At 39.1% G+C, this 25,423-nt stretch overlaps 1 protein-coding gene and 1 non-coding gene across 5 annotated transcripts in view; both read right to left on the bottom strand.

The window, feature by feature from the left end:
• Positions 1 to 1,585: 1,585 nt before the first annotated feature.
• CCAR1 (cell division cycle and apoptosis regulator 1) overlaps positions 1,586 to 25,423 on the bottom strand; it is a 28,277-nt gene continuing 4,439 nt past the window's right edge. For 3 of the 4 annotated variants that reach the window (XM_053388449.1, XM_053388448.1, XM_053388447.1), the window contains 22 exons: positions 24,623 to 24,667; positions 21,116 to 21,148; positions 19,577 to 19,770; positions 19,331 to 19,445; positions 19,052 to 19,244; positions 16,845 to 16,974; positions 16,450 to 16,611; positions 15,050 to 15,275; positions 14,398 to 14,511; positions 12,127 to 12,293; positions 11,184 to 11,394; positions 10,268 to 10,351; positions 9,752 to 9,937; positions 8,781 to 8,972; positions 7,609 to 7,842; positions 6,816 to 6,927; positions 6,348 to 6,430; positions 5,761 to 5,907; positions 5,228 to 5,348; positions 4,559 to 4,744; positions 4,043 to 4,248; positions 1,586 to 2,429 (listed from right to left, as the gene is read on the bottom strand). In XM_053388449.1, coding sequence (XP_053244424.1) covers positions 2,376 to 2,429; positions 4,043 to 4,248; positions 4,559 to 4,744; positions 5,228 to 5,348; positions 5,761 to 5,907; positions 6,348 to 6,430; positions 6,816 to 6,927; positions 7,609 to 7,842; positions 8,781 to 8,972; positions 9,752 to 9,937; positions 10,268 to 10,351; positions 11,184 to 11,394; positions 12,127 to 12,293; positions 14,398 to 14,511; positions 15,050 to 15,275; positions 16,450 to 16,611; positions 16,845 to 16,974; positions 19,052 to 19,244; positions 19,331 to 19,445; positions 19,577 to 19,770; positions 21,116 to 21,148; positions 24,623 to 24,667 — 3,195 coding nt within the window. In that variant the 3' untranslated portion in view covers positions 1,586 to 2,375. The remainder of the gene's footprint in view (positions 2,430 to 4,042; positions 4,249 to 4,558; positions 4,745 to 5,227; positions 5,349 to 5,760; positions 5,908 to 6,347; positions 6,431 to 6,815; positions 6,928 to 7,608; positions 7,843 to 8,780; positions 8,973 to 9,751; positions 9,938 to 10,267; positions 10,352 to 11,183; positions 11,395 to 12,126; positions 12,294 to 14,397; positions 14,512 to 15,049; positions 15,276 to 16,449; positions 16,612 to 16,844; positions 16,975 to 19,051; positions 19,245 to 19,330; positions 19,446 to 19,576; positions 19,771 to 21,115; positions 21,149 to 24,622; positions 24,668 to 25,423) is intronic. The other variant, XM_053388450.1, reaches the window with a different exon arrangement.
• On the bottom strand, positions 12,794 to 12,856 carry LOC128414989 (small nucleolar RNA SNORD98). Its single transcript, XR_008330793.1, has one exon. It is a non-coding gene; the product is annotated as a small nucleolar RNA SNORD98 (small nucleolar RNA).

The raw sequence follows: 25,423 nt of genomic DNA, 5'->3' as shown, positions 1-25,423 counted from the left end.
CTCCCCACCTTGGGGGACTACAAGGGGAAGAAGGGAAAGTTCTACTGTGCAAGCTGAAATACCATTAGATGTCACCCAATACCATTAGATGTCACCCAAAGTAAATCTGAAATGAAAGCATGCAATCAAAGCAAATTAAATACCACATTAAGAACAGAGCACGCAACACCTCCAAGATGTGAATAGTCTTCACTGTAGTGTGTGTGGGTTTTTTTTAAAGGAAATGCGCAAACTTTGTGGCGTTTGATCTGCAGCAGTTATTTCACACTTACAAATCATCACATATGTCCATGTGAAGGAGCATTCAAGGCTTTGACAGTAGTCTCTCTCCCCTGTCCTCCGATAATCCTTTAAAATTCAGAATGTCAACCTACAATGGGGGCTTTCCCATTTTTAAATGTCACAGGAAACAGGAAGGCAAATATGCAAACACGTGAGTAAAAGGAGGGAAGCAACAACCCAAATCTCACTAAAAGACATTTACATTTCATAGGCTCAGGCTTACAGAAGCCAGACATTAAAACTGCATGTAAAAAATGTTAATCCCAAGGAAAAACAAGGAGGACCAGAGGCAGCAAAATAATTATGCAAAGTTGCGGACTATAGACTCCTTACTTCCACCCCCACCCCCAATCACATATTGTTTGCTGCAGATGTACCAGACCTTTTATTTAGGTCAATCACAAAAGCTGCCAACGTTACTACAGTACTGAGATAGAGTTATGGGTAAGAAATTAGGCCAACGAATACAGTTAATTCTGTACAGTTAAAGGGATGAATAATAAAGGGGAGTGCTCTAATCGGACTGCTTTTTATGTTTTCCTCTTCATGGGTTGCAACAGGTCTTCATGAACCATGAAACTAAATAGGTAGCAACTAAGCAACAAGACTTGTATTTAAACAAATGACCAACAAAAGCTTTGAGCATTGCGGTGCCCCAGTTTTCTCCATTCTGTGTATGTTTTAACTGCATGGTGCTCTCAGCTTTCAAAATACCGGGCACATAAAGAAAAACTCCCATATTCTACAAATCAAAATCCAAGGCATTAAATTACCATTAAATTCTGCACACTTAACTTGGTTTGATCAGAGCTTAGGAAAGCAGTGACGGTACACCGTGTAACGATCAGTGTGTAGACCTTGCTACTGCACTAGTAGAAAGCCCAACTGCTGCAACCTTTTCCACATCGGGGAGTTGCTCCACCTACTTTAACATTTTGGTTGCCATTTCCTGAACCTTTTCCAGCTCTATGGTATCCTTTGTGAGGTACAGCAAGCAGAACTATACCTATTATTTCAGGTGCAGCTTTATTTTCAGTGCTTTCCCCAAGGTTCCCTAGCGCAGAATTTGCCTTTTTCTCCACAGCTGCCACACACTTGGGTCAACATCTTCACTGAGTAGCCCATTACAACCCCAAGGTCATGTTCCTGCTTAACTTGAGTAAAGCTCATGTACCTACACTCTCTCTCTTAAATAAAAATGCTATGTCACTTCTTAAATTTAGATCTTTTAAGAAGTTGTGTGAAATGCACGTAATACTTTACTCACTTGGACTTTTTGAAATCTTAATGAATTAACACTGGAAAATAAACAACCAGTTTAATGAGAGCCAATAAAAAAGTAGTAGCAATCCCCACGCCCACCCCCATAAAGCATTATAGTGACATCTACTGGCCAGTTATGCAATTGTACATTTTCATACTTAAGTGTTTGGTATATTAACGCAGTAATAATAAAAAATGTATAACAAAACCAATCTGTATTTTCATATAAATCCCAATTTACCATTCTGCTAAGTTCCTTACTATTTGTCTTAATCACTGGGCACCAAAACAGTAATAAGAACAACTTCCAAGTGAGAAGGTTTGATTTAAAGGGAAGAAACTGTGACAAGAAATTCAAAATTTTCTTTAAAAATCTTTACTTGCAAAATTAAGCAGCATGCTATGATTTATACCTGAATTTAAAAAGGCTATTTAGACTGAAATAAAAACCTAAGAATGGCATTTCTATAAATAATGGGGGGAAAGTCTCCACTAGACTTTAAAAGGAAAACATTTGGTAATTAAATACTTGCTACTTTCCATTAAATTGATGAACTTTATTAGCATTCAAACTATAACGAAGTTTGCCCTAAAACATATTTGCAATGCAAAATTATTTTCACTCAAGGAGTGTCTAATAAATTGAGAGCTATGAATTACAAGCAATGCTTTGAAGCAGGCTCGAACATTTATAAAACTTTTTACATCCTTTGCTTGGACTAAGGTATTTATACTACTCAAATCAAACATGCACCACTTTCATACACTCCAGTTTCATGATTTATATTACATTATGTGACACCATATTCCCCACAGCAGCAGCAAGTTTGTCATACATTTGCTCCATTTTCTTTGGATTTCTGATCTTCAATCTTCACAATATCCTGTAGAAAAGGAGGAAATACACTAATGAAGGGTTATATCAACTGAAGCCCTAAGTAACGTATAAATTCATATACAGCATTATTCCCATGCTAACAGCAGGTACTATTTTTTAATCACCTGTCATCAGCCACTTAGTGATTAATAAGAATGGATCTTTGTGTCTTGTGCTTGAAGTGCCAAACTATGACACTATACACTTAAAATGAATACCTGAATACCTAGGAAAACCAGATTTCAATAGCTGCAAATACTAGTACAATTTCAAATACTACTCTTTTGCATAATGTGAAATCACAGGTATTTGCACATTTTTAATATGCTAGGAGACAAAAACCAAACCTACCACTCACTCTTTCTCCCTCTTCTTTCCCTCTCTCTCACCTCCCCTCTCCCTCCCACATACACACTTTCAATGCCAGGGCTGGCAAGAAGGTAATATAACTGAAGCAATATTTCAATTTCTTGAAGTTCTTTTGGGTGTTATCTTCCAAATGTGTGACAGTATCCATTGGCTCTAAAGGATATTGATTATATTGTTCCTCTTGCAATGTGGCTTGACTAAAGAACCACAGTGGGGTCTCCAAGTAAACAGTCAGTGCCTCTTTAAGGCTTGTTTTTTGATGGAAGTGGGTATTCATCATATAAACATATGAAGAGCCCTGCTGGATCAGGCCACAGTTCAGCATCTTATTTGCACAGTGACCAACCAGATGCCTAAGGAAAATCTAAAAGCAAGATCTGAGTACAACAGCACTCTCTCTGCTTCTGATTCCCAGCAGTTGGAATTCGGAGGCAAGCTGCCTCTTAAGAGTGGAGGGGAACATAAGCCATCAACAGCTCTATTTTCCATGCATTTTTCTAATCCTTGTTTAAAGTCATCTGAGTTGGTGGCCATCGCTACCTCTTGGGGGAAGAGAGTTCCATGCACTGTGTGAAGTGTTTGTGTTTGTCCTGAATCTTCCAACATTCGGCTTCGTTAGACCCCAGGTGTTCTAATATTATGACAGGGGGAGAAAAAACTTCTCCCGACCCAGTTTCTCCATGCAATGCCTAATCTTATACACCTCTTTCACAGGGATGGGGAACCTCAGGCCCAGGATCCAAATACAGGCCTCTGTGTGGCCTTCATGATACCCTCCAGGCCACAGCACCTCTATGGTTAAAGTGAAGGTAAAGGGACCCCTGACCATTAGGTCCAGTCGTGGCCGACTCTGGGGTTGCGGTGCTCATCTCGCTTTACTGGCCAAGGGAGCCAGCGTACAGCTTCTGGGTCATGTGGCCAGCATGACTAAGCCGCTTCTGGTGAACCAGAGCAGTGCACGGAAACGCCGTTTACCTTCCCGCCGGAGCGGTACCTATTTATCTACTTGCACTTTGACATGCTTTCCAACTGCTAGGTTGGCAGGAGCAGGGACCGAGCTAACCCCGCCGTGGGGATTTGAACCACTGACCTTCTGATCGGCAAGTCCTAGGCTCTGTGGTTTAACCCACAGCGCTACCCGCGTCCCTCCCTTTATGGTTAAAGTGCAGTTTGTCTGGTTGCACAAGCAGGTCTCACTGTGCCCACGCAACAGATTAGTTGAATCCCAACCAGAATTAGAAAAACCTTTACCTTTTTAAGAACGCTGTGTATTTCATCCATAACTGTAGCCAAACTTTTGATTGTCTTATTCAGCTGCCCCTCAAACTGCAAATTTGTATCTTCTGATGCCTTCAAATTCTCTTGTAGCTGCCCAGCATCTTTTTTGACTTCTTTAAGTTCTGCAGACAGACCTTTATTCAGATTCTCCAAATTCAATATAGTCTTTTCATCTTCATCTGAAAACCCCAAAAAAAGATTTTAAAACACTTAATCTTTTACTTTCGGTTTTTCTATACTCCTTCAAGCATTACAGAACAAACAGCGTTAAAGATGCCATGTACCTAATTATACAGCTGTATCACCTAGCAGAGCTAGTAATGTGATTTGGTAAGATGTGTCCTCTTTATTCAGGCCAGAAGACCTGAGTATTCATACACTCCACCCAATTCATAGGAATTGTAATTGTTCGGCTTTAAAGTATTTTTCTGTTTTAATAATAAACCTTTCTGAATGTGTGAAGCAATAATTCAAATATCACTCTCCCACCTGTCTTTTCTTCTAGTGACTGAAGCTTTTGTTCCATCTCAGCTCGGGCTTTTTCACTCTTCTCTAGTTTCTGCAAGAGACTCCCTACATCCACCATAGCTCCATTGTAAACAATGAGGCCAACGTTTTCTTCTGAGCTTCTTGGTTCTTGTTTTATAGCAGGTGATGGTAGCAGCAGCCTGTTTCCTATAGGGCGTTAAGAAATATCATTAAAATCAACGTGTCTGGTGAGTTTCAAGACTCCTACAGTACATGTCTGGTGAGTTTCAAGACTCCTACAGTAAAAAATTAGCAAAGTCCCACGTTTTCTCAAGAATTCCAGTGTACTTGCATATTCCAAGAGTGAAACAAATGTTTCCCTCCCCCACATCCTCAGTCCCAACATAAGGAGTAAAATTCCCACTCAAAAAACTTTCAGATTGTCCATAGTGTTGAGATCGTCATGTTGGCAAAATATGGAAAAAACAGGATGGGATCCAAATGTGCCGTGTGCAAGCACACAGGGACTTCTGCTCATTCAAAATGGTCCCCTCTCTGAATTTCACTGCTGCAGCCTTTACTACCTACCACATTGAAGAAAGAGTACATGCTATTAAAGTGACACAGGTAGAAGATATTTCACTATACATAATGGTAGACATGTCTTCATAGCTAACAAAATTGTGTCACCTAGCATTTCTTCCTGTGGAGTTTCAATTTCTTCTTGATTTTCTTCATCTTTAGAAGTATCGGTCAGTTTTCTATAAAAGCAAGATTCACGAAGCACCACCTTATTAAGCAGCTTCTTAACCTAAGATAGCAGGAGACCAAATTCACATTAATGGTTTGCTCAACAAAGGCATGATTCTCATGCATAATATAAGCAATACATTTTTACAATACCTTAAAAAGGCAAAAAAAATCAAATCTCGAAGCTTGAAATATTTTACAGCAAGAGAGTAATTTTACGTAAATTATTGACAATAAAATTCTTCTGTATGCATGTGGACTTCAATCATTTATCATTTTTTTCATCATGAACACCCCCTTGTTTCCTCCCTTTTCTCTAGCAAAGAAAATACAGATGTATAAAAAGTGACTGGGCAAGTCTTATTCCTCTTTATTATACTGCAGTTAATCACAGAGGAAAAAACAGAGTGATGCAGACTGAGTGCTGCAAGGCCTTCCCTTTTCTTCATTCCCATACAGCTTTAGCAACAAACCTGAGCTCGTGAGAGATGCAATCCAAGTGTGTACAGTATCTCTTCCAAATCCTTTTCTAGAAGGTATCCACAATGGCATTGATCAAAATAAACGAAAGCCATCAGAAGATCGCGGTTAACAGTTATCATCTGTGTTTTGTCTCTTTCCTAAAAAACACATTTTATAACAATAAGGCTTTTCCCCCTTTTTTATTATCCATTAGTTATTTCAGTATTAGAAAATATGTGAAGTACAGCTTCCTTCAAAGAATGTGCATATATATCAATTTTCTAAACCGCTTCAACACTAAGCACTTTCAAAGATGGTTATACAATTTATGAGGATAAGAGATAGGAGCAGCAGGATCTGACAGAAGTTGTTTCCAGGAGTTAGTTCCCACACTGATTACAGGTCAGAGCTACTAGTATATTACATACTATGGAGAGAGTTTTCACCTCAATTGGTTTTTGACACTATCTCCAGTAAACAAACCCTTCAGGAAACAGAACTTAAGACTGATGAAGACAGTTTTGGCAGACAGCCTATTCCTTCCCAGTTCTCTAGCATCTTCATTGATTCACAGTTAGAAACTCACAGCACTAAATACCTTATCTTTAGAAGCTCTCTCTTTGCAATGCCGGTTTCCCTCTCTTCTGTCATCTCGTCTGTTCATTTCCTCATCATCCCTATCTATGGAAACAAACATTACCTTCAGCATATTCATATTACGTTAGCGCTTTATACTGCTATTATACATATCTTAGAATGAAGATGCACACAGCTCACGTGATGTTAAGGGCATCTTACAACATAGAAAGAAACAGCAGAAGTTCTGTTAACACGCATGTGCCAAAGATATTATTTCTCTTCCGGACCACTTTGGTTCAATAATCTTAAGTAATAATTGTAGTTTTATAGATTGGATTTTCGCATCAAAAGGTACAGAAGTATTGTACACAGTCTGTTACTCACTGCAAATTCACTAGTGTAAATCAACACACATAACTGAGGGCTCTACAGTTTTGCCTTTGTCTGCACCTGCCACCTTTTAATTAGAGTAATCATCCCCATATACCATCATCTTCATCTTCAGCATCCTCTGCTTCCATTGGATCGTATTCTTCCTGGTTATTGTCATCTTCCATTTCATCTTCATCTTTAGCATCATCCTTCCTCTTATCTTCTCTCTGTAATTAGTTCATAAATATTAACACAATCCAACAACTGGCAGCAGTAATTTAAAAACCTTCAAACCACACAAATTGGGGGTGATATCCAACTGTGTCTGCCCGACTGGGTAATCCGTTTCTGCTTGTGTAATGTGACTATCCCTTCTTCTCCTCTACCCTGTTGTCCCTTGTATATCTCTAAATCCACTCTAGAAGAAGCCTCAGCCCTCTGGAGCAGATTCTGGAGTGCACAGAGAGGAGAGGAAGGGGGAGTCCATTCATAAAACACTGGATCTCACCCTTGGTGCAAAAGGTTCTAAAACAAATCACAGAGATCTGGGATTCAATCCCACTCCCCTAGCAAGAGGACGTGAAAACGGATGATGATATTGCTTACGTTTCTGTATTTCCTATTTGCCCTGAAGAGTGAACCAACAATCAGAAAATTATTAAGCTGAAGCAGTGCTCCAGTTGTTGTCATTGTCTGGGGTAGGGGAGGATTTATTTTTTTCATATAACAATTTGAGCTCCTTGTAAGGGGAGGAAATCAGTTATAGAATTCCTATCAGGCAAGATCTGATAAAATTAACCAGCATGAGAAATAAAATTAAAACTGATGAAATGTAGTAACAAGCCCATCCTTCACAAACCGTTCTTAATCTATCAGCTGATTAGTTCTTTCTTCTAATGGCCACTAACCTTCCTGTCATCCCTCTCATCTTTTCTTTCTCTCTCATCTCCAGATTTTCTTCTTTTAGGCTTTGGGTCATCATTTTCATCATCTCGCTCTTCCTTTTTCTCTTTCTTCTCATCTTTTTTGTTCTTTTTATCTTTTTTATCTTCCTTATCTGGAAGCGACAAGAGGGATCTGTATATTCGGACACCAAAGTCCCTTTGAAGCATTTCATTGAAAAGTTCAGCAAATAATGAAACCTGCACAGGAAGCAACAAACTAGAATTAACAAAGCACCGAAACAGAATTACAAACAGTACACTCGCATAATCTTGTTAAAATGTAATTAACTCTGCTTGTTCTTTCGTGCATTTCATTTCCTTCTACCTCACTGCGTACCATACCCACCCTCAATATACCTACAACTCAGGTTAGCACTTTATACATCTGAAAAATGGACTACTGTCCATGAAAACTCATGCCATAATAAATTAGTCTTTAACATGCCACAAGACTTTTTGCTGGCTTTGCTAGAAGTGATTAAAACCTGAGAAAACAGTTACATAATATTCAACTTCAATACAAGCATCAAAATCCCTGTTCGTTAAAAGAATGCAGAAATAAAAAATTAACCTGGCACTTGAAATTCTGCAGTTTTATAATCTTTTCTTTTGCTTAAACAAAATTCTAGTGAGGAAATTCACCGTATCCTCATTTTACAGAAAGGCAGGCTGAAGTTACAAAATATGGAGTTGTCCAACTATATCCCCTGATTACATGGCAAAGTTAAACTTTCTTATAAAATAGGCCCCACTTGAAGATCACTAAGCCACTGCATGTATGGTGCCAGGCTACAGTAGAAGAGAGGGATACAATTGTCATAATTTATTTACTGTAACAGGAGCACAGAAGTCTAGCTTGGTGCAAATCCAATTCAAATGAATGGAGGTTTCACAGCTGTACTGCTGGTAAACAGTGTCCTTTTTTCTTAATCTGACGTAAGTAATTGAGCTGGCCCTGTCTCATCACAGAACCAAGATGGGGGCATAAAATCAAAAGCTTGAAGCCAGAGAGGCTGCACTCTTAAGAGAACAGGGGCACCTTAATTCATTGTATCCAATGTCGTGTGATCAGAAGGGTGATCACGCAAGTAGTTATTCAGAAATAGTGAGGGGAGAAAGTTAGGTGAAGAGATGACCTCAAAAGAATGCTCTTTGTTATCCTCCAGCCTGTAATCCAGAAGAACACTAAGAGACATAATACTGCAGTCAAACTTTCCGCTTTTGGCTGCCCAGTTCGGATGCACAATGATTGCTGGCTCATCAGGCAAGATGTATCGCCTCTCTCGACGTTGGCGTTCCACTTCCTCTAAGCGTTTTCTTTCTTCTTCCTAAAGATTTGAAAAAAGGAATTTGGAGTGGAGACGTCAGAGTATGAACTTCAAATATTTACTTCTTGAGCGGGGTGAAAAGGCAGGGGGAGTGGGGAGAGCCACATACTCAGTTGTTTACTGGACACTTCTATTCCCTTCCCCTATGTGAATGTTATATGCATGCTAGCAAGGACACTCCATGACAGAACCTGGAGAGTCAGCCTAGTGTGGGAGTGACTGGGGAGACCCAGGTTCAAATTTTCACTCAGTGATCAAGATCCTCAGGTCAATTTCTCTTACCCTAAGACACCTAAGATTAAGGAGATGAGAGATGATGCATCCTGCATTTGAGGAAAAGGAGAGAATATTTCTTCTCTACAAAGCGAAGGCCTAACCAGCACTACGTTGTGGCTGGAAATTTATTAACTCTAATGTAACTTAACAAGCCCTGTTATTTAGTGTTCTTGGCACTAGCAATGTTTATTGCAACAAGGAAGATTCACATGTAAATAGAGATGTAGACATAAATGGCTTAGTAGCTCCTTCCCATGCTACCACCACCTTCCCTCAGGGGCTAGGTAACACTGGAGACAAGATCCTGTAGCTTTTGGATTGGTATGGCAAGAAGTTATGAGAAAGCAGCCCACCACAACTACAGTGTGTATGCATAAGATCAGTCCTTACTCTCATTATGAAGATCTTCCTATCACACACAAACACACCTGAAGTTCTGCTTAATAATGAACTAAACATTTACTAGTGAACATTTTCCACTAGTAAATCCACTAGACAGCTACCTCTTTGTCATCTTCAGATTTCCTCTCTTCCTCCTCTTCATCTTCCTTTTCAGACTTCTCCAATTCTTTCTGTTCTTCCTTCTGCTCTTCCACTTTGAGTTGCTTTGTTAGTCGGGCTATCAGCTGGGATTTCAAGCCCTTTGAGCTAAGAGTTCGGCTTTCTAATTCTTTGCGTAAGTCATTAACCTAGTTGATAAATATTACAGTGAGCCTTCAATTCACAATTTAGTATTTATATAATCAAACCTATTCAGAGACAAGCACATCTCAAATTACTGAAATATAAGGCAAGCAAAACTTGGCAAAAATCACAAAGCTTCATTTTTTAAAAATTCATGATACATTTGCCCCAATATAATGTGTATGAGTGATTTTCAAAGATTTCACTCATTTAAAAAGATCAAAGCAACACAAATTCCCAATAGCTGTACTACCTTCAGAAAAGAAACAATACTGCAATATTTACTAGACTTTGTAATGTAATGTAAACATCCTGAAGTCTTCAGCTATGGTTACCTTCATTGCCTTTGGGTCAAGTTTGGACCAATGAGTAGGAGTAGAAATCTCTTTTGCTTCCCCATCATCCTTCTCCTCTTCATCCTAAAAAATGAAATAAAGTCATCATCCTTCAGAAAGCTTCAAAATGAATATGATTCTTTCTTAAATTCTGCAGCTGACCTGGGCAAGGCCACAACTGTTTCATCAGACAGTCTTCTCCTAAAGTTACCATTTCAACAAAGCCACATACACACATTCTACTAGTTTATAACAGTGCCTCTCTCATCAGCCAATAAGAGCCATCTCTGTGAAACACAAAAGGGTGATAAAGAACAACAACACAAAGATCATCGGGGACACACAGACACTGCTGGTCACCACCAACCACACAGTGTATGATATCCCCCAATTTTCAAACCACCCAAAATACTCCTCATTTTGTTAGACCTTTTTACATTTACCAAGTTGCCAATCAGCCAGATAAGATTCTTTTAGGCTATATTATTTCAATGTCTTGCCTATTTCAAAGTACCATTATTAATATTATTTTTTAAAAGGCTAACACATGGGAGAAAAAATAAAAGTTTTTTGTTTTTTGGTAGAACGGCAAAATGCTTAAAACAACTTTTAAAACTGAAATCTTAACTCAATAACTGGTCCCAGATTCCAGCAACTAGTTCTAAGATTACAAAGATTTGTGCACGGAGCGCACAGCTTAAATTCCACTTGTTGCATCAGTATACACTTAAGTTGGTACACTAGCTGTAATTAAACACAAGTAAGTTCTACACTGCTGAAAGCTGGTTTACCAGTCATTGTTACCAATTATGTTCCTCCTAGGTATGTTTGCGGTGTAGCATGTGGTGTGTATTTTGTGCCTGTGTTCCTGCGCCTGTGAGAAGCAGAAATAGAAAAAGGGATTAGCGTTCAGTGCCTGTTCTCCATCAGCCTCCTTGCGTTCACCCTGAAGCTTCTCGACCAGCTGCTGCTTGTATCCTCGGGAGAGGGATTCCCACTCTGAGCGGGTGGGAAGGCAATGCCAAACATCCGGGAAAAATAAAACCACTGTCTCCACATGAGCTGGAACCGTACGCCCCTTGTGGGTCTCCTCAGGGCGATGGTAGCGAATCTCTGCAAAACGGTACCTGTTGCAAGGGAAGAAGCATGTTGGAAAAAAAATTCTACAATACATTTTACAGAGCCTAGATCACTGTAGCACATCAAGTAAAGCAACTTTGCTGCGACAACCTGAATTTTTTCTAAAGAAAAAAAATATGAAAGCCATATGTTCTCTTTGAAAAACTTGTGTACGATGCATTATAAGACATCTGCTAGGGAATAAATTTAATACTAAAAAAGCTGAGGCAATTGTTTTTGCACTTGGCACTAAAATGTGCCATTTCATCTGACTCGGGAGGAAATAAAAGATAAAAGTTGAACTCTTTTTTTGTATTTATTGTTGGAAGGTGCTCATTCACAAAGCGATCGACAGCTGATTAACACAAGTAGTAAATCGACCAAGAGAAAATATGGCTGCCCCAAACATCTAATTATTTATAAACACGAGAATAATGAAATGAAGTTTCCTTGGCGATCTCCTCCAGCTATGCGTGAAATGAAAGAATATTTTAACATACAAGCATTGCAAAGTTCAAACAACAAATACAAACACATTATTTAAAGTTCATTGTTCTTCAAACCTTTTGGCACCAAAATCACATTTGCGTTGTCAACTAGGATATCACTTTTGAGTAGTTGCCTGCACAGCTACTACCAGCTGCTGATAAAGAAGTGGTTGATTTTGCCCAAATCATTTCCATGAGGATTTTAAGCATGCTGCTATTTCATCAAAATGTTTTTAAGAATGTAGTACTTACCATTGTGTGCATACACTTAAATCAATCCCTGTTAGAGCCCTGCAACAACGGATGGCAGTTTTAATCAGCACAGATGGGTCCTTCTCCGGCTCAGGTCCATCCAGTGAGGGAGACCAGTGTCCACCAATAGCCATGGCTTCATCTTTACCTTTCATACCCACTAAAAACTAGAGAAGAAAAGACTACTTAGCACTTTCCTTCCAAAAAAAAAAAAAAAAAAAAAAGATTATCCAAACTACAAGAAAGGGTAGAATCTTATGCTGCAATGATTTCCGACTGTTCAACTGGACTCCACTTTCTTCTTCTGAATGCCCTACAGGCTTCCTCAACCTCGGCCCTCCAGATGTTTTTGGCCTACAACTCCCATGATCCCTAGCTAGAAGGACCAGTGGTCAGGGATGATGGGAACTGTAGTCTCAAAACATCTGGAGGGCCGAAGTTAAGGAAGCCTGCCCTACAGTCTCCCAAAACCCTGGAGAGTGATGAAGTCCATTCTGCATTGGATACAACCCATTAAAATTACACATACCTGTTTGTCAGTTTACATGCCATCACAAGCAGTTATCCCTAACCTGCAAGAATGACAGCACAATTCTATACATGACTACCATGGGCATAATCCCAGGTAAGTGAATACAGTTTTGCAGCCTAAGTCTTGCTCAAGAATGAGTTCAGTTTCGTTTTTCCACATTGCATTTCAGTAATGGAATAGGTTTAAACATCATTACTCATTCATTCTGCAAGACTTCGGAACAGTTTGTCATCATATAAATATGCTTTAAACAACAGATTAAAATAATATTCTGTACTGTAAAATCATGGGCTTATAGAATTGTATAAACGTTCACTGACATAACCTTGAGGCCTTGAAGACGAAGCTCTGGCTATGGCTCAAGCTTTGTTTTAAACCAGTGGGTATTGCCCCCTTGATATTGAGGGACGATTTCCAATCATCGTGGGAAAGGGAGGTCATTAACGAGGTTCAATCCTGCGGATTGTCTCACCTTTACTTTGAGTCTATAACGTACAATCAAGCTAGAGCTGTGATCTCCCGGAGACTGAGTGACATTGCCAGACAAGAGGACATAGCCCTGGTAAAACCAGGGATGTTCCCAGGGGACCAGATTTATCGGACCATACCAGCCCCCTACCTTGCAGAAATCCACTATGTGGAATACCGCAGACTTCTTACAGCGGCTAGATTAAATGTCCTTGACTCTGCGATATTGTGGGGAAGGTACAGGGGAGTACCATACGCCCAGAGAACCTGTCATTGTGCCATGGGTGTGGTTGAGTCCACCGAACACATTCTCTTGACTTGCCCTTCTTATGCAGAGCTTAGACAAAATTTTATAGACCCACACCTATGTCAATTTAGCTTCCTACCCGGAGAAAACCAGGTTTTACACTTGCTGAATAATGTCACTAGAGCTATACTTTCCTTGGTGGCCAAATTTCTTTTTTTAGCTTTTAAGCGTCGCAAGACTATAATTGACTGTATTGATATGGGGCTATCTGTTTAGCCCATTTTAGTGTTGGCTAAGTTCTAAAATCTTCCTGGACGTTTTAACTGTGTATTGACAAATGTATTTTTTTCTGACTGACGGTCGAATAAAAGGTTGATGATGATGACATAACCTTGAGAGTTTAAAAGTATTTTAGCCAGAAACATAAGAAGGTATTTTCTTGGAAGTAGGTTCCAATGGAGAAAAGGAGAACTTGCTTCACAGTAAATATGCATAGGATTATACTGATGGTTTCACGGTGTCTATGGGAACCCCCCCCCCATTTCTCTCAAGGTGATGTTATTTGCTTTCAAGACGCAAAAAACACCTTACTAGCTTGGATCTAAAGATTCTGTTGTGTGAACAAAGTCTCACAGAAGATCCAGAGCAGTTTGGGAGCAGGGGGAATTGGCGAGAACCTTCTCTCCTCCTGCTCACGCACAAGGAAAGGGCTTTCTCCAATGCAACAGATCTAAGTCCATTTTTAAAAATGAAACTAGTCCTGTGAATGGTTTGGAAGAGCACATGCTTCAGCAGTGCTGAGAGCAAAAAACATGCAAACCATGTTAATAATTTGGATGGGAGACTACAGGGGGCCTCCTGTAAGAATAATATATAAAACACATTTCAAAAGTAATTATCTGTGTCCATATAGGAATTCTATGTCCCCAACATAAAGAAAACTATGTGGAAAGCTTGTACCTGCATCAATTTTCCAGCAAAATTTCAAAGTTTATGTTTGTTTGCTAGAAATGCATATTTTTACCTTTATGAGTCTAGCGGGATGTTGAAAACCATCCCGGAGCTCTTGTGGATCTTCAGCAAGAGCACATGATTTGTGATAGAGATCTTCCATGCTAGGACTGGCCATGAGCATCACCTGTTAAAGTAATATGACAAAAAAAAAGACAAGACAACGTAACAAAGCTATGATTCAAAGTTTGGTATCTTACACTTAACTGCAAAACTCAATAGGTCTAGAATAATGCATAAAGTCAAAAAAGGATACACCTGTTTTGAAGGGTTAAATATCCAAAAATCTCAATGAAATCATCACTTGATTTTAAATTTCTAACATGCCCAAAGCACAAAATAAGACTTGTCTAAATTAGCAAGTAGCCTGCAGATCCAAAGCTTCTTGAATTGCCACATACAGTTCATTGCAATCTTGCCAAGATTTTATGCACACACAACATGAATCAAGGGCCCAACTAAAGAATCCATGGAAAGATGTCACCCACTCTGGAATAAAAGAGTTGAAACCGAATCTGGTCCAACTGAACTTACTGTTCAGTCAAGATTTGCAACAAAGGTAACATCACTGAAAACCTATGCACAGAAGACAATGGGAATCCCTTCAAAGAAGCATTTCCAAACATTTCTATGCAAGCAGGAATGATTTAGGTTGTTGGACATACCTTTGCACTGTAAAGATGATTGGCATCTGGTGGATCCAGTACAGAAGTGTTTTTATCCAAAGGATCTACCTCTCTATGCATTACATAGAAATTGCAGTAGTTTCCTAGCTGAAATGGTCTTGACATAGGAAATGCATCCACCCACGTAAACTGAGCATCAAAGAAGTCACTTGGGATGTACAAGTTCTGATATCGCCGTCTCAGTTCCATCATATCACAGCTAAGGCTTTAAACAGTAAGAAAATATATTTTACAACAATAAAAAGAGCTGGGGCTTAAAAGCAAATTTGTAGCAAGATGCAGAATGAGAACTGAGCTCAAACACTATTTTTATAGTTTTGCTTCTACTTTTGACATTACTGAAAAGCAGCTCAGAGCCATCAGTGTCCACCTCTTGGAAGAAAAATACAGTAACGTTATTTTGGGTAATTTTCTTAAAAAAAGTTTTTGCTTGTTGAAACGTTCTCTGAAACAGAACATGCAAATTTTGAAACAAAAATCAAGACTCACAAAAGTTTGGTTCAGCCCTTTGTGGAAGATATGGTACTTCTTGTCATAGCCATTAAACTTTTATCAAGTATCAGAAATATTAAAAAATGTTTTAATCAGTCAACAAACAAACAAATAAACCCAACAAACACCATTTTTTGTTTTTAGGGTAAGTTGCTTCTCCAGAACTGTCAGGACTGTTAGGCAACTGTCAGAGTAAATGGAAATCACTACCGTCCAGCCCTGATCAGGCTTTAGCCGAGGTACAGACAGGTTGGGCAGAAACTCCCTGTTTTATCATGATAATCTGAAAGTACATTATTAAGGTGTGTACCCTTAATGTATCATATAATAAGGTACCATAGATTTCTCAAAATTCTATAGTCTATACCAGTCATGAAAATACTGCATTCCCTTCACATTTTCAAGCCTTTGTTCACCCCTTCAAGGGTTAGAAACACATTCTTTCAAATTAAAGTTGAGATTCTGAAAGCACTGAATTCTGCACCCAACTTGCAACATCTTACAGATTAGCTAATGCTTTATTGCCAGGTAAACTGTTTCAGCTCTCCACTTTGAAACATATCTGGCTCCAAAATTCCTGTACAATGTCCACAGCCACCCCACACGGTTGTAAAAATGTGTAATACAAAGAGGGTCATTGTGCAGCTGAAAGTTTAAAAAGCACATCTCCTTAATTTGCACAAAATATTCTGTCTACAGTGGATGGAGGTGGGTGGAGAAAGAACAACATTCAAGTAAAACTGAGTTACATTAAGTAACTTTAAAGTCAACAAAAATGAAGCTATGTTTCAATCTCTTGGGTTTATTTAATGCATCCTTCTTTTATGGCAGTAAGATACCTTCCACAGAAAAATATGAAATCACAATTTGACACCAAGATAACATACCAGTCTAATGAGAACTTGGAAAACTGGACCGTGTAACGGGGTACAACACGTCGGGGTCTTCGGGGTGATCGTTCCCTCTCTCGCCGAGGTGATCTTTCTCTAGAGCGTTTTCTCTGGGGTGATCTTTCCCGTGACCTACGTCTCTCACGCTCCCTTTCACGACTTAACCATGTGTGAAATATAAATGTCTTGTTTTAGCGTCTACCATTATGAACGCAGAGCTCACATGCCTATAACTCTAGAACCAACAGCAACAAACATCAAAACATACAGAACTTCCATTCTGAAATCATCATTAACTAAACTGAACAGTACTTACATTCAAACTTCAAATACTTAAATTATTTGCTGTCTGTAATATGTACAGAAAATTGAGAGGAATTTTTGTATCACACCTTCTGTCATCTTTTCTGTTAGCCATGGGGTCTCCTCTGTCATTTCGCCCGGAAAATCTGGGTGGTGGATCTAGTCTCCGTGCTGGCTGAGGCTGTGAAACTATTCGAACAGGGGGCTGTAGCAAACCAGCTAGGAGGGGGGAAAATCCCACAAGTTCTTAAGAATTTCATATCAGTAAGCAAATTATAACACAAAAATGTAGCTTATTTGTTGGACTATCCATTTTCATGCTTTTTAAATAGCATAGAACATTTGCTCATTTGTTTTGCAGAAATGAATGTGGCAGCAATCCAACAATCATCTAATAACAATAGGTATAAACAACATAAGGTTTCTCATATTTAATCCAATGGGATGCATTCATTTAACTCTTCAAATTATATAGGCAAGATGATGAATTTTTCTTCCTCAATGCAAGCCTCATCATACTGGGATATGCAGCTAGTTTCACTTTAACAGAATTCAAGGGGAGGGACACAACTCTGAACAAAATGGTTCAAGAGAACATTATATTGACTGAATGCTTTAAACCTACATTACTCAGAAAATATTAACATGCTGGAAGATTTTGACTCAACCATTCAGTTTCCAGCAATGTGGGGTGTAAATCAGTGTCCCTTTCAACAAAATACTGCTCTTGGTGTTTATTCTGAAGGCCAGTCCTCATTTTGAGGCTGTTTGTCCATCACATGCCCCCTGCTTAACACTTCTCAATATCTGATAGGGAAGCAACTGCACGTAATCAGGCAGTGACTACATGCTGGAGAGTCACTGCTAATCAGTAAGCATCCAGAGACATGCAGCTTGCCCTCAAGCATTACAGTTGTTCACAAGAACACACAAGATGGGGGGAAAAGGTCACAGCTATTTGCCAAGTAGTCTGAACTGGCCCTCAAATCATCAACAATCTATCATTTCTGTTGCTATAACTCCACAATGATTGCCTCATTAAGCACTGTGAGAGGGCAATGCCATAAACTACAACATGAACAACAGATAGAGGTTACTCTCATCAACTGGGCAATCCACAGTTCTCTGCAGCAAAGAAAAAGAGGTCTAGATTTGACTCAAGCTGTAGGAAAGAAGACTGAGCAACAGTACTCAAGAAAATGTCTACCAGAGCATATAACAGCATGCAATTGTGCCAGATGTCACACAACAGGATGAGCCTCAGAAATAGTGCAAGCAAATACAAAGTCCACAGAGCAGAAGGAGGCCTAAGAAAGAACATGCAGGCAAAACAGATTTAAAACCAAACCAAACAAGGTAACTTCCCCTTAGTTCAGATTGCTCAAGTAAAGTCCAAAACATCAACAGTTTCTATGTAGACACTAAACAGGTTCTCTTGAAGGTTAAGGCTCTATATGAATGACACCCATCTTTTTTATTTACCTCTTCAGAAACCACAAAACTAGTCAATTTACCAGCCCTAATGCCAACCTATTTTATGCAAGAAGTAACCACAAAGTGATTATGAATTCTGGTGCTACAACGTTTTTTTAGAGGTACCTTGTTCTTAATGGAGGCCCGTGGAGGGGCTCATTTTTATTCTTTAGAAGGTTGAAGCATGGTACTCTACAGCTGATGTTAAAATGCATATATATTATGGATACTAACAGGCAACACAAAGTTTAGACTATAGTTATAAACAAAATCATAGCATATCCACGGAGAACCTTGATTACAAAATGTGTGGTTGGGTTCTACATTCCAATGCTATAATAAACCAGTTTAACATTATGAGAATGTGCTATGGTGATTGTCAGGTTTATAAGCTATATTCCCACCTTTTGCACACAAGGTTTCCTGTTGCAGTTTGCAACAAGGCAGTTTCCCATTTCATCTGAATATGGGAATGTGTGGTTTATACATATCATAGCTAGTTAAATGAGAATTGAACTTGGTTAAATAACCATGGTTTGTATAAGCAGTTTTCCGTACTGGGATAAAATTGGAAATTGTGGTTACAAACAGCAATTGGAAGCTTTAACAACTATACCCTGCGTGTGCGGGAATACGCAAGCCTGAAGTTCCCATCACAACAAATCACGGTTTGTTCTGACTTCAGAATGCAGCATCTCTCTTGCACTTCAGCTACAAGGTAAACTGAAGACCATATAGCCTTGATACTATTCAGTCAGTTATATTCTTCTACATTTTTTTTGAAAAGAAAACATCCAATATATGTCAAGTATTGAAGAAATACCTTTCTGCTGTGGCTGTTGTAACAAAGGCTGTGGTTGTGTCTGAAGCAAAGGTGTAATAGAAGCCGCTGATATCTGTGCCTGTAGCAGCGACTGTGGCTGCGGCTGTGGCTGCACACTGAATGCAGTCTGCTGTGCAATAGGCTGAAGTACAGGTGGAGGAGTCTTAAGTAAAGGCTGGGTTTGAGTCTGGTTCTAATGAGGAGGAAAAAGGGAACAACTTGTGAATCAGCTTTACACTAAAGGTGCCGACAAGAGTCAGACTGAGTGACTGTATATACCTGATTTGGTAGTGTCTGAATTCTCTGCGCATTCCATTTGAAAGGCATATTAGGGTTATATGTTGCTTCTACCAAAACTCTGTCTCCTACTTGAGGACTCTTCCCTTTCACAGCACTGCAAAATGAAAAGAGTCGCATTATTAGACATCACACTACCATAATTCTCGATAAACTTCTTTCTCTATATTATTTCTCATGCATTTTATCAGTATCACCACTTGTCCATGTATGGTAGAATTAAGTTACCTGAGCTGGAAGAATACATCTTCATCCACAAAACCAAACGTGTCATGTAGCTTTGTAACTACTCCAGTAAAGACACGCTGCTTCTGCGGTTGGCTCTGCTGCTGACTTGACCGAGGTGCTGGATAAGAAACAGTTATCTGTGCTGCTGGCTGAGGAGTAGACAGGCTAAGGCTTGTTGGCAGTGCCACAGCTGGCTGCGTGCAAAATAAAACATGAAATTATGTAAGCATTGACAATCTTCTAAATAGTATAGCTGAAATAATGATAATAATAATTTGTATTTTTTCAATTTATTACCCATTCTTCACCATCAGGTCCCAACAATTTAAAATTCAATATTTAAAATGTTTTTAAAAATTACATCCACAGGAATAGGGTGGGGTCTGAAAACATGTCTCAGGTGTCAAAGGCCACACACTCTGAAAAATTATTTTGAACTAAAGTTGTATTGTACGAAGTGCAAAAAACTCTACCTTTTTACATTGGGGGAGAAAAAAAACAGATAAACCTTGATTTTTCTCCTATCAAACTGCAGTTGCACAAGCTGGTTCAACCAATATATCAAAACCCCACCTGCTTATTATGGTGGCCATTTCTTCCAAATCATTTCCTCAAACTGTAGGCTTATTTGTATTTCTATAAAAATAACTTCAAACATGAAAACTGTAAATGCACATCAGAACACAGAAATGCCTTCAGACTAGCACCAATCATGATCTGGAAGCAGATATTGTTTTTCAGTTGCTATGTAATCGATGTTTTCCAAGAACATTTCCAGATTTTGAATTTTGCTTCTATTATTTAATTTGTATCAATGATCTTTTCGGCAACCTATTCTTTCCTATGCTATATTTTGACCTCCCTAAAGTGGTTATGCACATTGAAACGTATGTTTAAAACATTTTCTGAAAGACTAGCACACAGACAAAAATATGAATATCTTACATTGCTGCAAAATGTTTCAGAATTTTCAAGTGCAATATAGGCTGCCTTGCCGGCGGGGCGGGGGGGGAGGAGGACAGACTGTATGTACCTTTTGTCCACTACTTTTTATGAACATAAAATAATTACTTTCCTGTCCTAAGAAAAGTCTCTTCAAATATCTGTATACTACTTACAGCACAATCCTATGCAGGTTTACTTAGAAGTAAATTTCATCATATTCAATAGAGATTACTTCCTAGTAAGTGTGCACAGAATGGCAGCCTAAGTTTCTAGTCTTAACCATTGGTGTAAATATCTAAAAACTTAAAAGCATCAACAGAAGTCTAAGAGAAAATATGCATTAGAAATACCCCTTCTAATGACATGAAATTAATATCTCTCTATAACAGTAGAACTACAAGGGCACTTATATTTTGGTTTGGGAGGGGGAGGTAATCAAAGGGATAAAGAACACATTGGACTGAACTACCAGTTGTCTGTATTACATAAGACATAATAAAGGTACCATTATGTTTAAAACTTTAAACAAAAGCAGAGCTGACAAGTGCACAGGCAAATTTATTATACAGTGATGAAAGCTTTAATAAAACTAACCTGGGTTAGAAGAGTTTGCTGAGGTTGCTGCAACTTAAAAAATACAAGACCATGAATTACTTTTTATGCTTTGTGCAAGTCCAGCTTCCTCTTTAGCCATATTTAGCTTTGAGAAATAGCTGCAAAATGTTTTCATGATTGCCTATACCTGCATTCTAGCATATTATTTATCTATACAATAGCTGCTCTTTATGCAGTTTTGGCCAACACTTAGCTTTCCACTCTTGCAGAGTAGTCCAAACTCCCTTTGTGCTAGGCTCAGAGGGGATGAATTAGGTGATGTCCTTCTGCTCAGCAATACTGGTCTTCCACCGGCTGCCACCACCAGGAAGACAGAAGCATCACTTTGCTGCCAGAGTGGGTGTATGGAAGGAACGGCGTTTCCGTGCGCTGCTCTGGTTCGCCAGAAGCGGCTTAGTCATGCTGCCCACATGACCTGGAAGCTGTCTGCGGACTAAGGCCAGCTCCCTCGGCCTATAGAGCGAGATGAGTGCACAACCCCAGAGTCGTCCGCGACTGGACCTAGCGGTTAGGGGTACCTTTACCTTTTACTAGCATGACCCCCACCAGCAGGAGCCAGCCGAAGGTCCCAAATTGGAGTATTCTGGAGGTGGGGTGGGCTGAGCTGGCCCAGGGTATGTTGGATCCTGAGCAGATATCATTACCATTGTGTGATGGCATCAGGCTGCGTCAAGTTCAGGCTCCTGCAGCTATCACCCTACCCCAACTTTTGCCCTGGCATGGTAGGGCTGTGGATACAGCAGTGGCTCCACAACTCCATAAAACCACACAGACCAGTGGCTGGGGTTTGGAATTTTCCCTTTTATGTAATACGGGATGAATCAAGACTAAAAATGGCAATGGCAGGGCAAGATTGCCATGTATCAACAGCAGATGTCTATTGTCCAAAGATGAGTCCTTGATTTCAAGAAGTGGCAGAAAGATATCTCTAGATTTGTCTGGCAGGGCAAGAAGCCCAGAATAAAATTCAAGATATTAACTGATGCAAAGGAAAGGGGTGGATTTGCCCTGCCAGACTTTAAACTTTACTATGAATCAGCAGCATTCTGCTGGTTGAAAGACTGGCTGCTTCTTGAGAACACAGACATCTTGGATTTAGAAGGTTTTAACAATGTTTTCGGGTGGCATGCATATTTGTGGTACGACAAGGTTAAAGCACATAAAGCATTTAAGAACCATATTGTCAGGAAAGCTTTGTTCAATGTTTGGATAAGATATAAGGATTTATTGGAAAATAAAACCCCAAGGTGGTTGTCACCAATGGAAGCAAAAGCCCAGAAAAAGCTCAATATGGAGGCCAAATGGCCGAAATATTGGGAAATTTTGGAACAAGAGGGAGATAGACTAAAACTGCAGAGTTTTGAGAAACTAAAAAACAAAGTGCGAGATTAGCTTCATTATTATCAGATAATGGAGGCATATAATTTGGACAAAATTGGCTTCCAGGTGGAAAAATCAAAATTAGAAACAGAACTGTTAGAACCCAAAACTAAGATTTTGTCAAGGATGTATAACTTGCTGTTGAAATGGAATACTCAGGATGAAACGGTGAAATCTGCTATGATTAAATGGGCACAAGATGTTGGACATAACATTATGTTTGCTGACTGGGAACAGTTGTGGACCACAGGTATGAAATTCACGGCATGTAATGCCTTAAGAGAGAATATTATGAAAATGATATACAGGTGGTACATGACCCCAGTCAAGCTTGCAAAAATATATCATTTGCCCGATAATAAATGTTGGAAATGTAAAGAAACTGAAGGTACATTCCTTCACCTTTGGTGGACGTGCCCAAGAATTAAGGCTTTCTGGGAAATGATCTATAATGAAATGAAAAAGGTATTTAAATATACCTTCCTGAAGAAACCAGAGGCCTTTCTTCTGGGCATTGTCGGCCAATTGGTGCTAAAGAAGGACAGAACTTTTTTTATGTACGCTACAACAGCAGCAAGAATACTTATTGCAAAGTATTGGAAGACACAAGATCTACCTACTTTGGAAGAATGGCAGATGAAGGTGATGGACTATATGGGATTGGCAGAAATGACTGGCAGAATCCGAGACCAGGGAGAAGAGTCGGTGGAAGAAGATTGGAAGAAATTTAAAGACTATCTACAGAAATATTGTAAAATTAATGAATGCTAGAATGATGTTGGATAGAAATCAAGTGGTTTCCAGCTGTAATGCTTTAAGAGAATATGAAAAAAGGATTATAAATAGGTAATAATATAATGGTAAGGATTTGCTGAACCAACAATTTGTGGTGGAATACAAAAAAGGGAGGTATGAGGAGGTCCAGGAAACAAGCTAAAGGAAAATAAGCAATGGAAAATTTGTGTGTTTTTAATTATTTTTATTTTGTATTTTTGTTATTTATTTATTTTTCACTTTATTGTAATACCTTAAAAAATCTTAATATCTTATAAAAACAAAAAACAAAGATGAGTCCTTGAAAGCACATTTTCCAACACTACCAATATAGTTATCCCATCCACAAATTCTAGATTATAATGTGCCTCATTCTGAATTGCCCCAGTGGCTGAGGTTCAGGGGGAAGATGTGATACAAAGGATAAGGGAAGACCAATCCTCCCCCTTCTTAGTATCCAAGACAATATATGAGGGTTGGGGTACATCCACTTCCCTCATTACCACACTCAGACCAACTTCTGTCTCCTCATTACTCTTCTCAAAGAACCCAGCAAATGACAACAATATAGATCAGTTTCATCACAGCAGAAAAACAGTTTCCAAGATTCCTTAGTTAAGTCACTACGGTTCTGTAGAGATTCAAATATAAGGGCACAGCAATTTGCACACATAGGGTTGCATATCACACTGCATTTGCAGAGATCTGCTCACAGTAAGACTTTCCCTTCCTCTTCGTCTCCCCACATGTCCTCAGAATCTGCTCTGAATTGTCTTTCAACCCTCTGGAGCAGATTCCGAGGTTGTGAGCTGGGGAGGCTGAAAGAGATAAGAGGGGAAAGTTCCATTGAGCAACCAGAAGTCTGCGGTTGGATACAACCCACTATGAGAAGGTAGCTATTTGGGTGGGGAAAATATGCTGGAGTGTGTGTGTGTGTGTGTGTGTGTGTGTGAGAGAGAGAGAGAGAGAGACTGAGTGTGTGTGTGTGTGTTTTAAAAAATGTACATGGTCTTACAATTTGTTAGCATATATTGAAATTGCTCAGTCTGATGTGACACTGGGAGGAGGAATATAAGACTTCATTGCTGAATCCTCCACCACGTTATGAGTGTTGGAGGATATGTTAAAGTGAGGCTACGTTAAGTAGGGAGGTATACTGGTGGACAAATGGTTTTACAAGTCAGTTAATGTGAACATTTCAATCATTTCTGTATTTAACGACATAAAACTAAAATACATTTTTGGGCTATCATCCAGAACTGGAAGACTATGGACCAATTCAGACTGAGCAAATAAGAGACTGACAATATGCACACAAAGAGGTGAACAAACCTGCTGTTGTACACTATAGAGGGTCTGCTGTGGTTGTGAATATTGCTGAAAAACAGAATCAGAATTGATAACTAGACAGTACTCCAAAAAGATATATCTGTATACTACAATCTCAGAGAAATGTAAATATGGCAAAACCAAACTGTAGAAATAAAGTATAAGACAAAAAAGATGATACTTGCATTTCTATTATTTCATCAGCTGAACAAAACAGTATTGTATCTTCTCTGAAAAGCATTTATTGTTTTTAAAAAATCAGTCTAGATATTACAACATGAACTAAATTAACAAATGCCGAATACAATCTGCTATGAAATATCCATAAGCAAGCCTTAATGAAATGAACAGGAGCTTCGCAAGATCACAACACCCAGTTATGCCAGCTGCAGATTAAATATTCTAGTTCATCAACACATCCTAGTTTGACCTAATTTGGGTTAAACCACAGGGGACAGATATGCTGTAATGATTTTATTAGTGGCAAGCAAAAGGAGCCCTGCATGAACCTTTTCACCCCCTGTGAAGAGTGCCCCCTACTTTTCGGCAATTTTTCACACCACTTTGCAAATATGTGAAGGTGAATTAGGCCAACACTCTTTCACTCAAATCTAGTTGCAGTTTGCTAGTTATAAGAGAATGTCCACACATTTGGAAATATATCCCATTGAAAACAGTGGCAAGGACAACATCTGCATACAGCTGCAGTTGATCTACACTACATTATCAATATGATGCACATTCTCATCTCATCTATATTCTGTTGCAACTGGTCACACATAACTATGAAAGGTGGAGTACAAA

This window comes from Podarcis raffonei, chromosome 5, assembly GCF_027172205.1.
Source record: "Podarcis raffonei isolate rPodRaf1 chromosome 5, rPodRaf1.pri, whole genome shotgun sequence".
NCBI classification, from domain to species: domain Eukaryota; kingdom Metazoa; phylum Chordata; class Lepidosauria; order Squamata; family Lacertidae; genus Podarcis; species Podarcis raffonei.
Note: the sequence above shows the minus strand (reverse complement) of the source record. Positions and strands in the feature narration are given on the sequence as shown.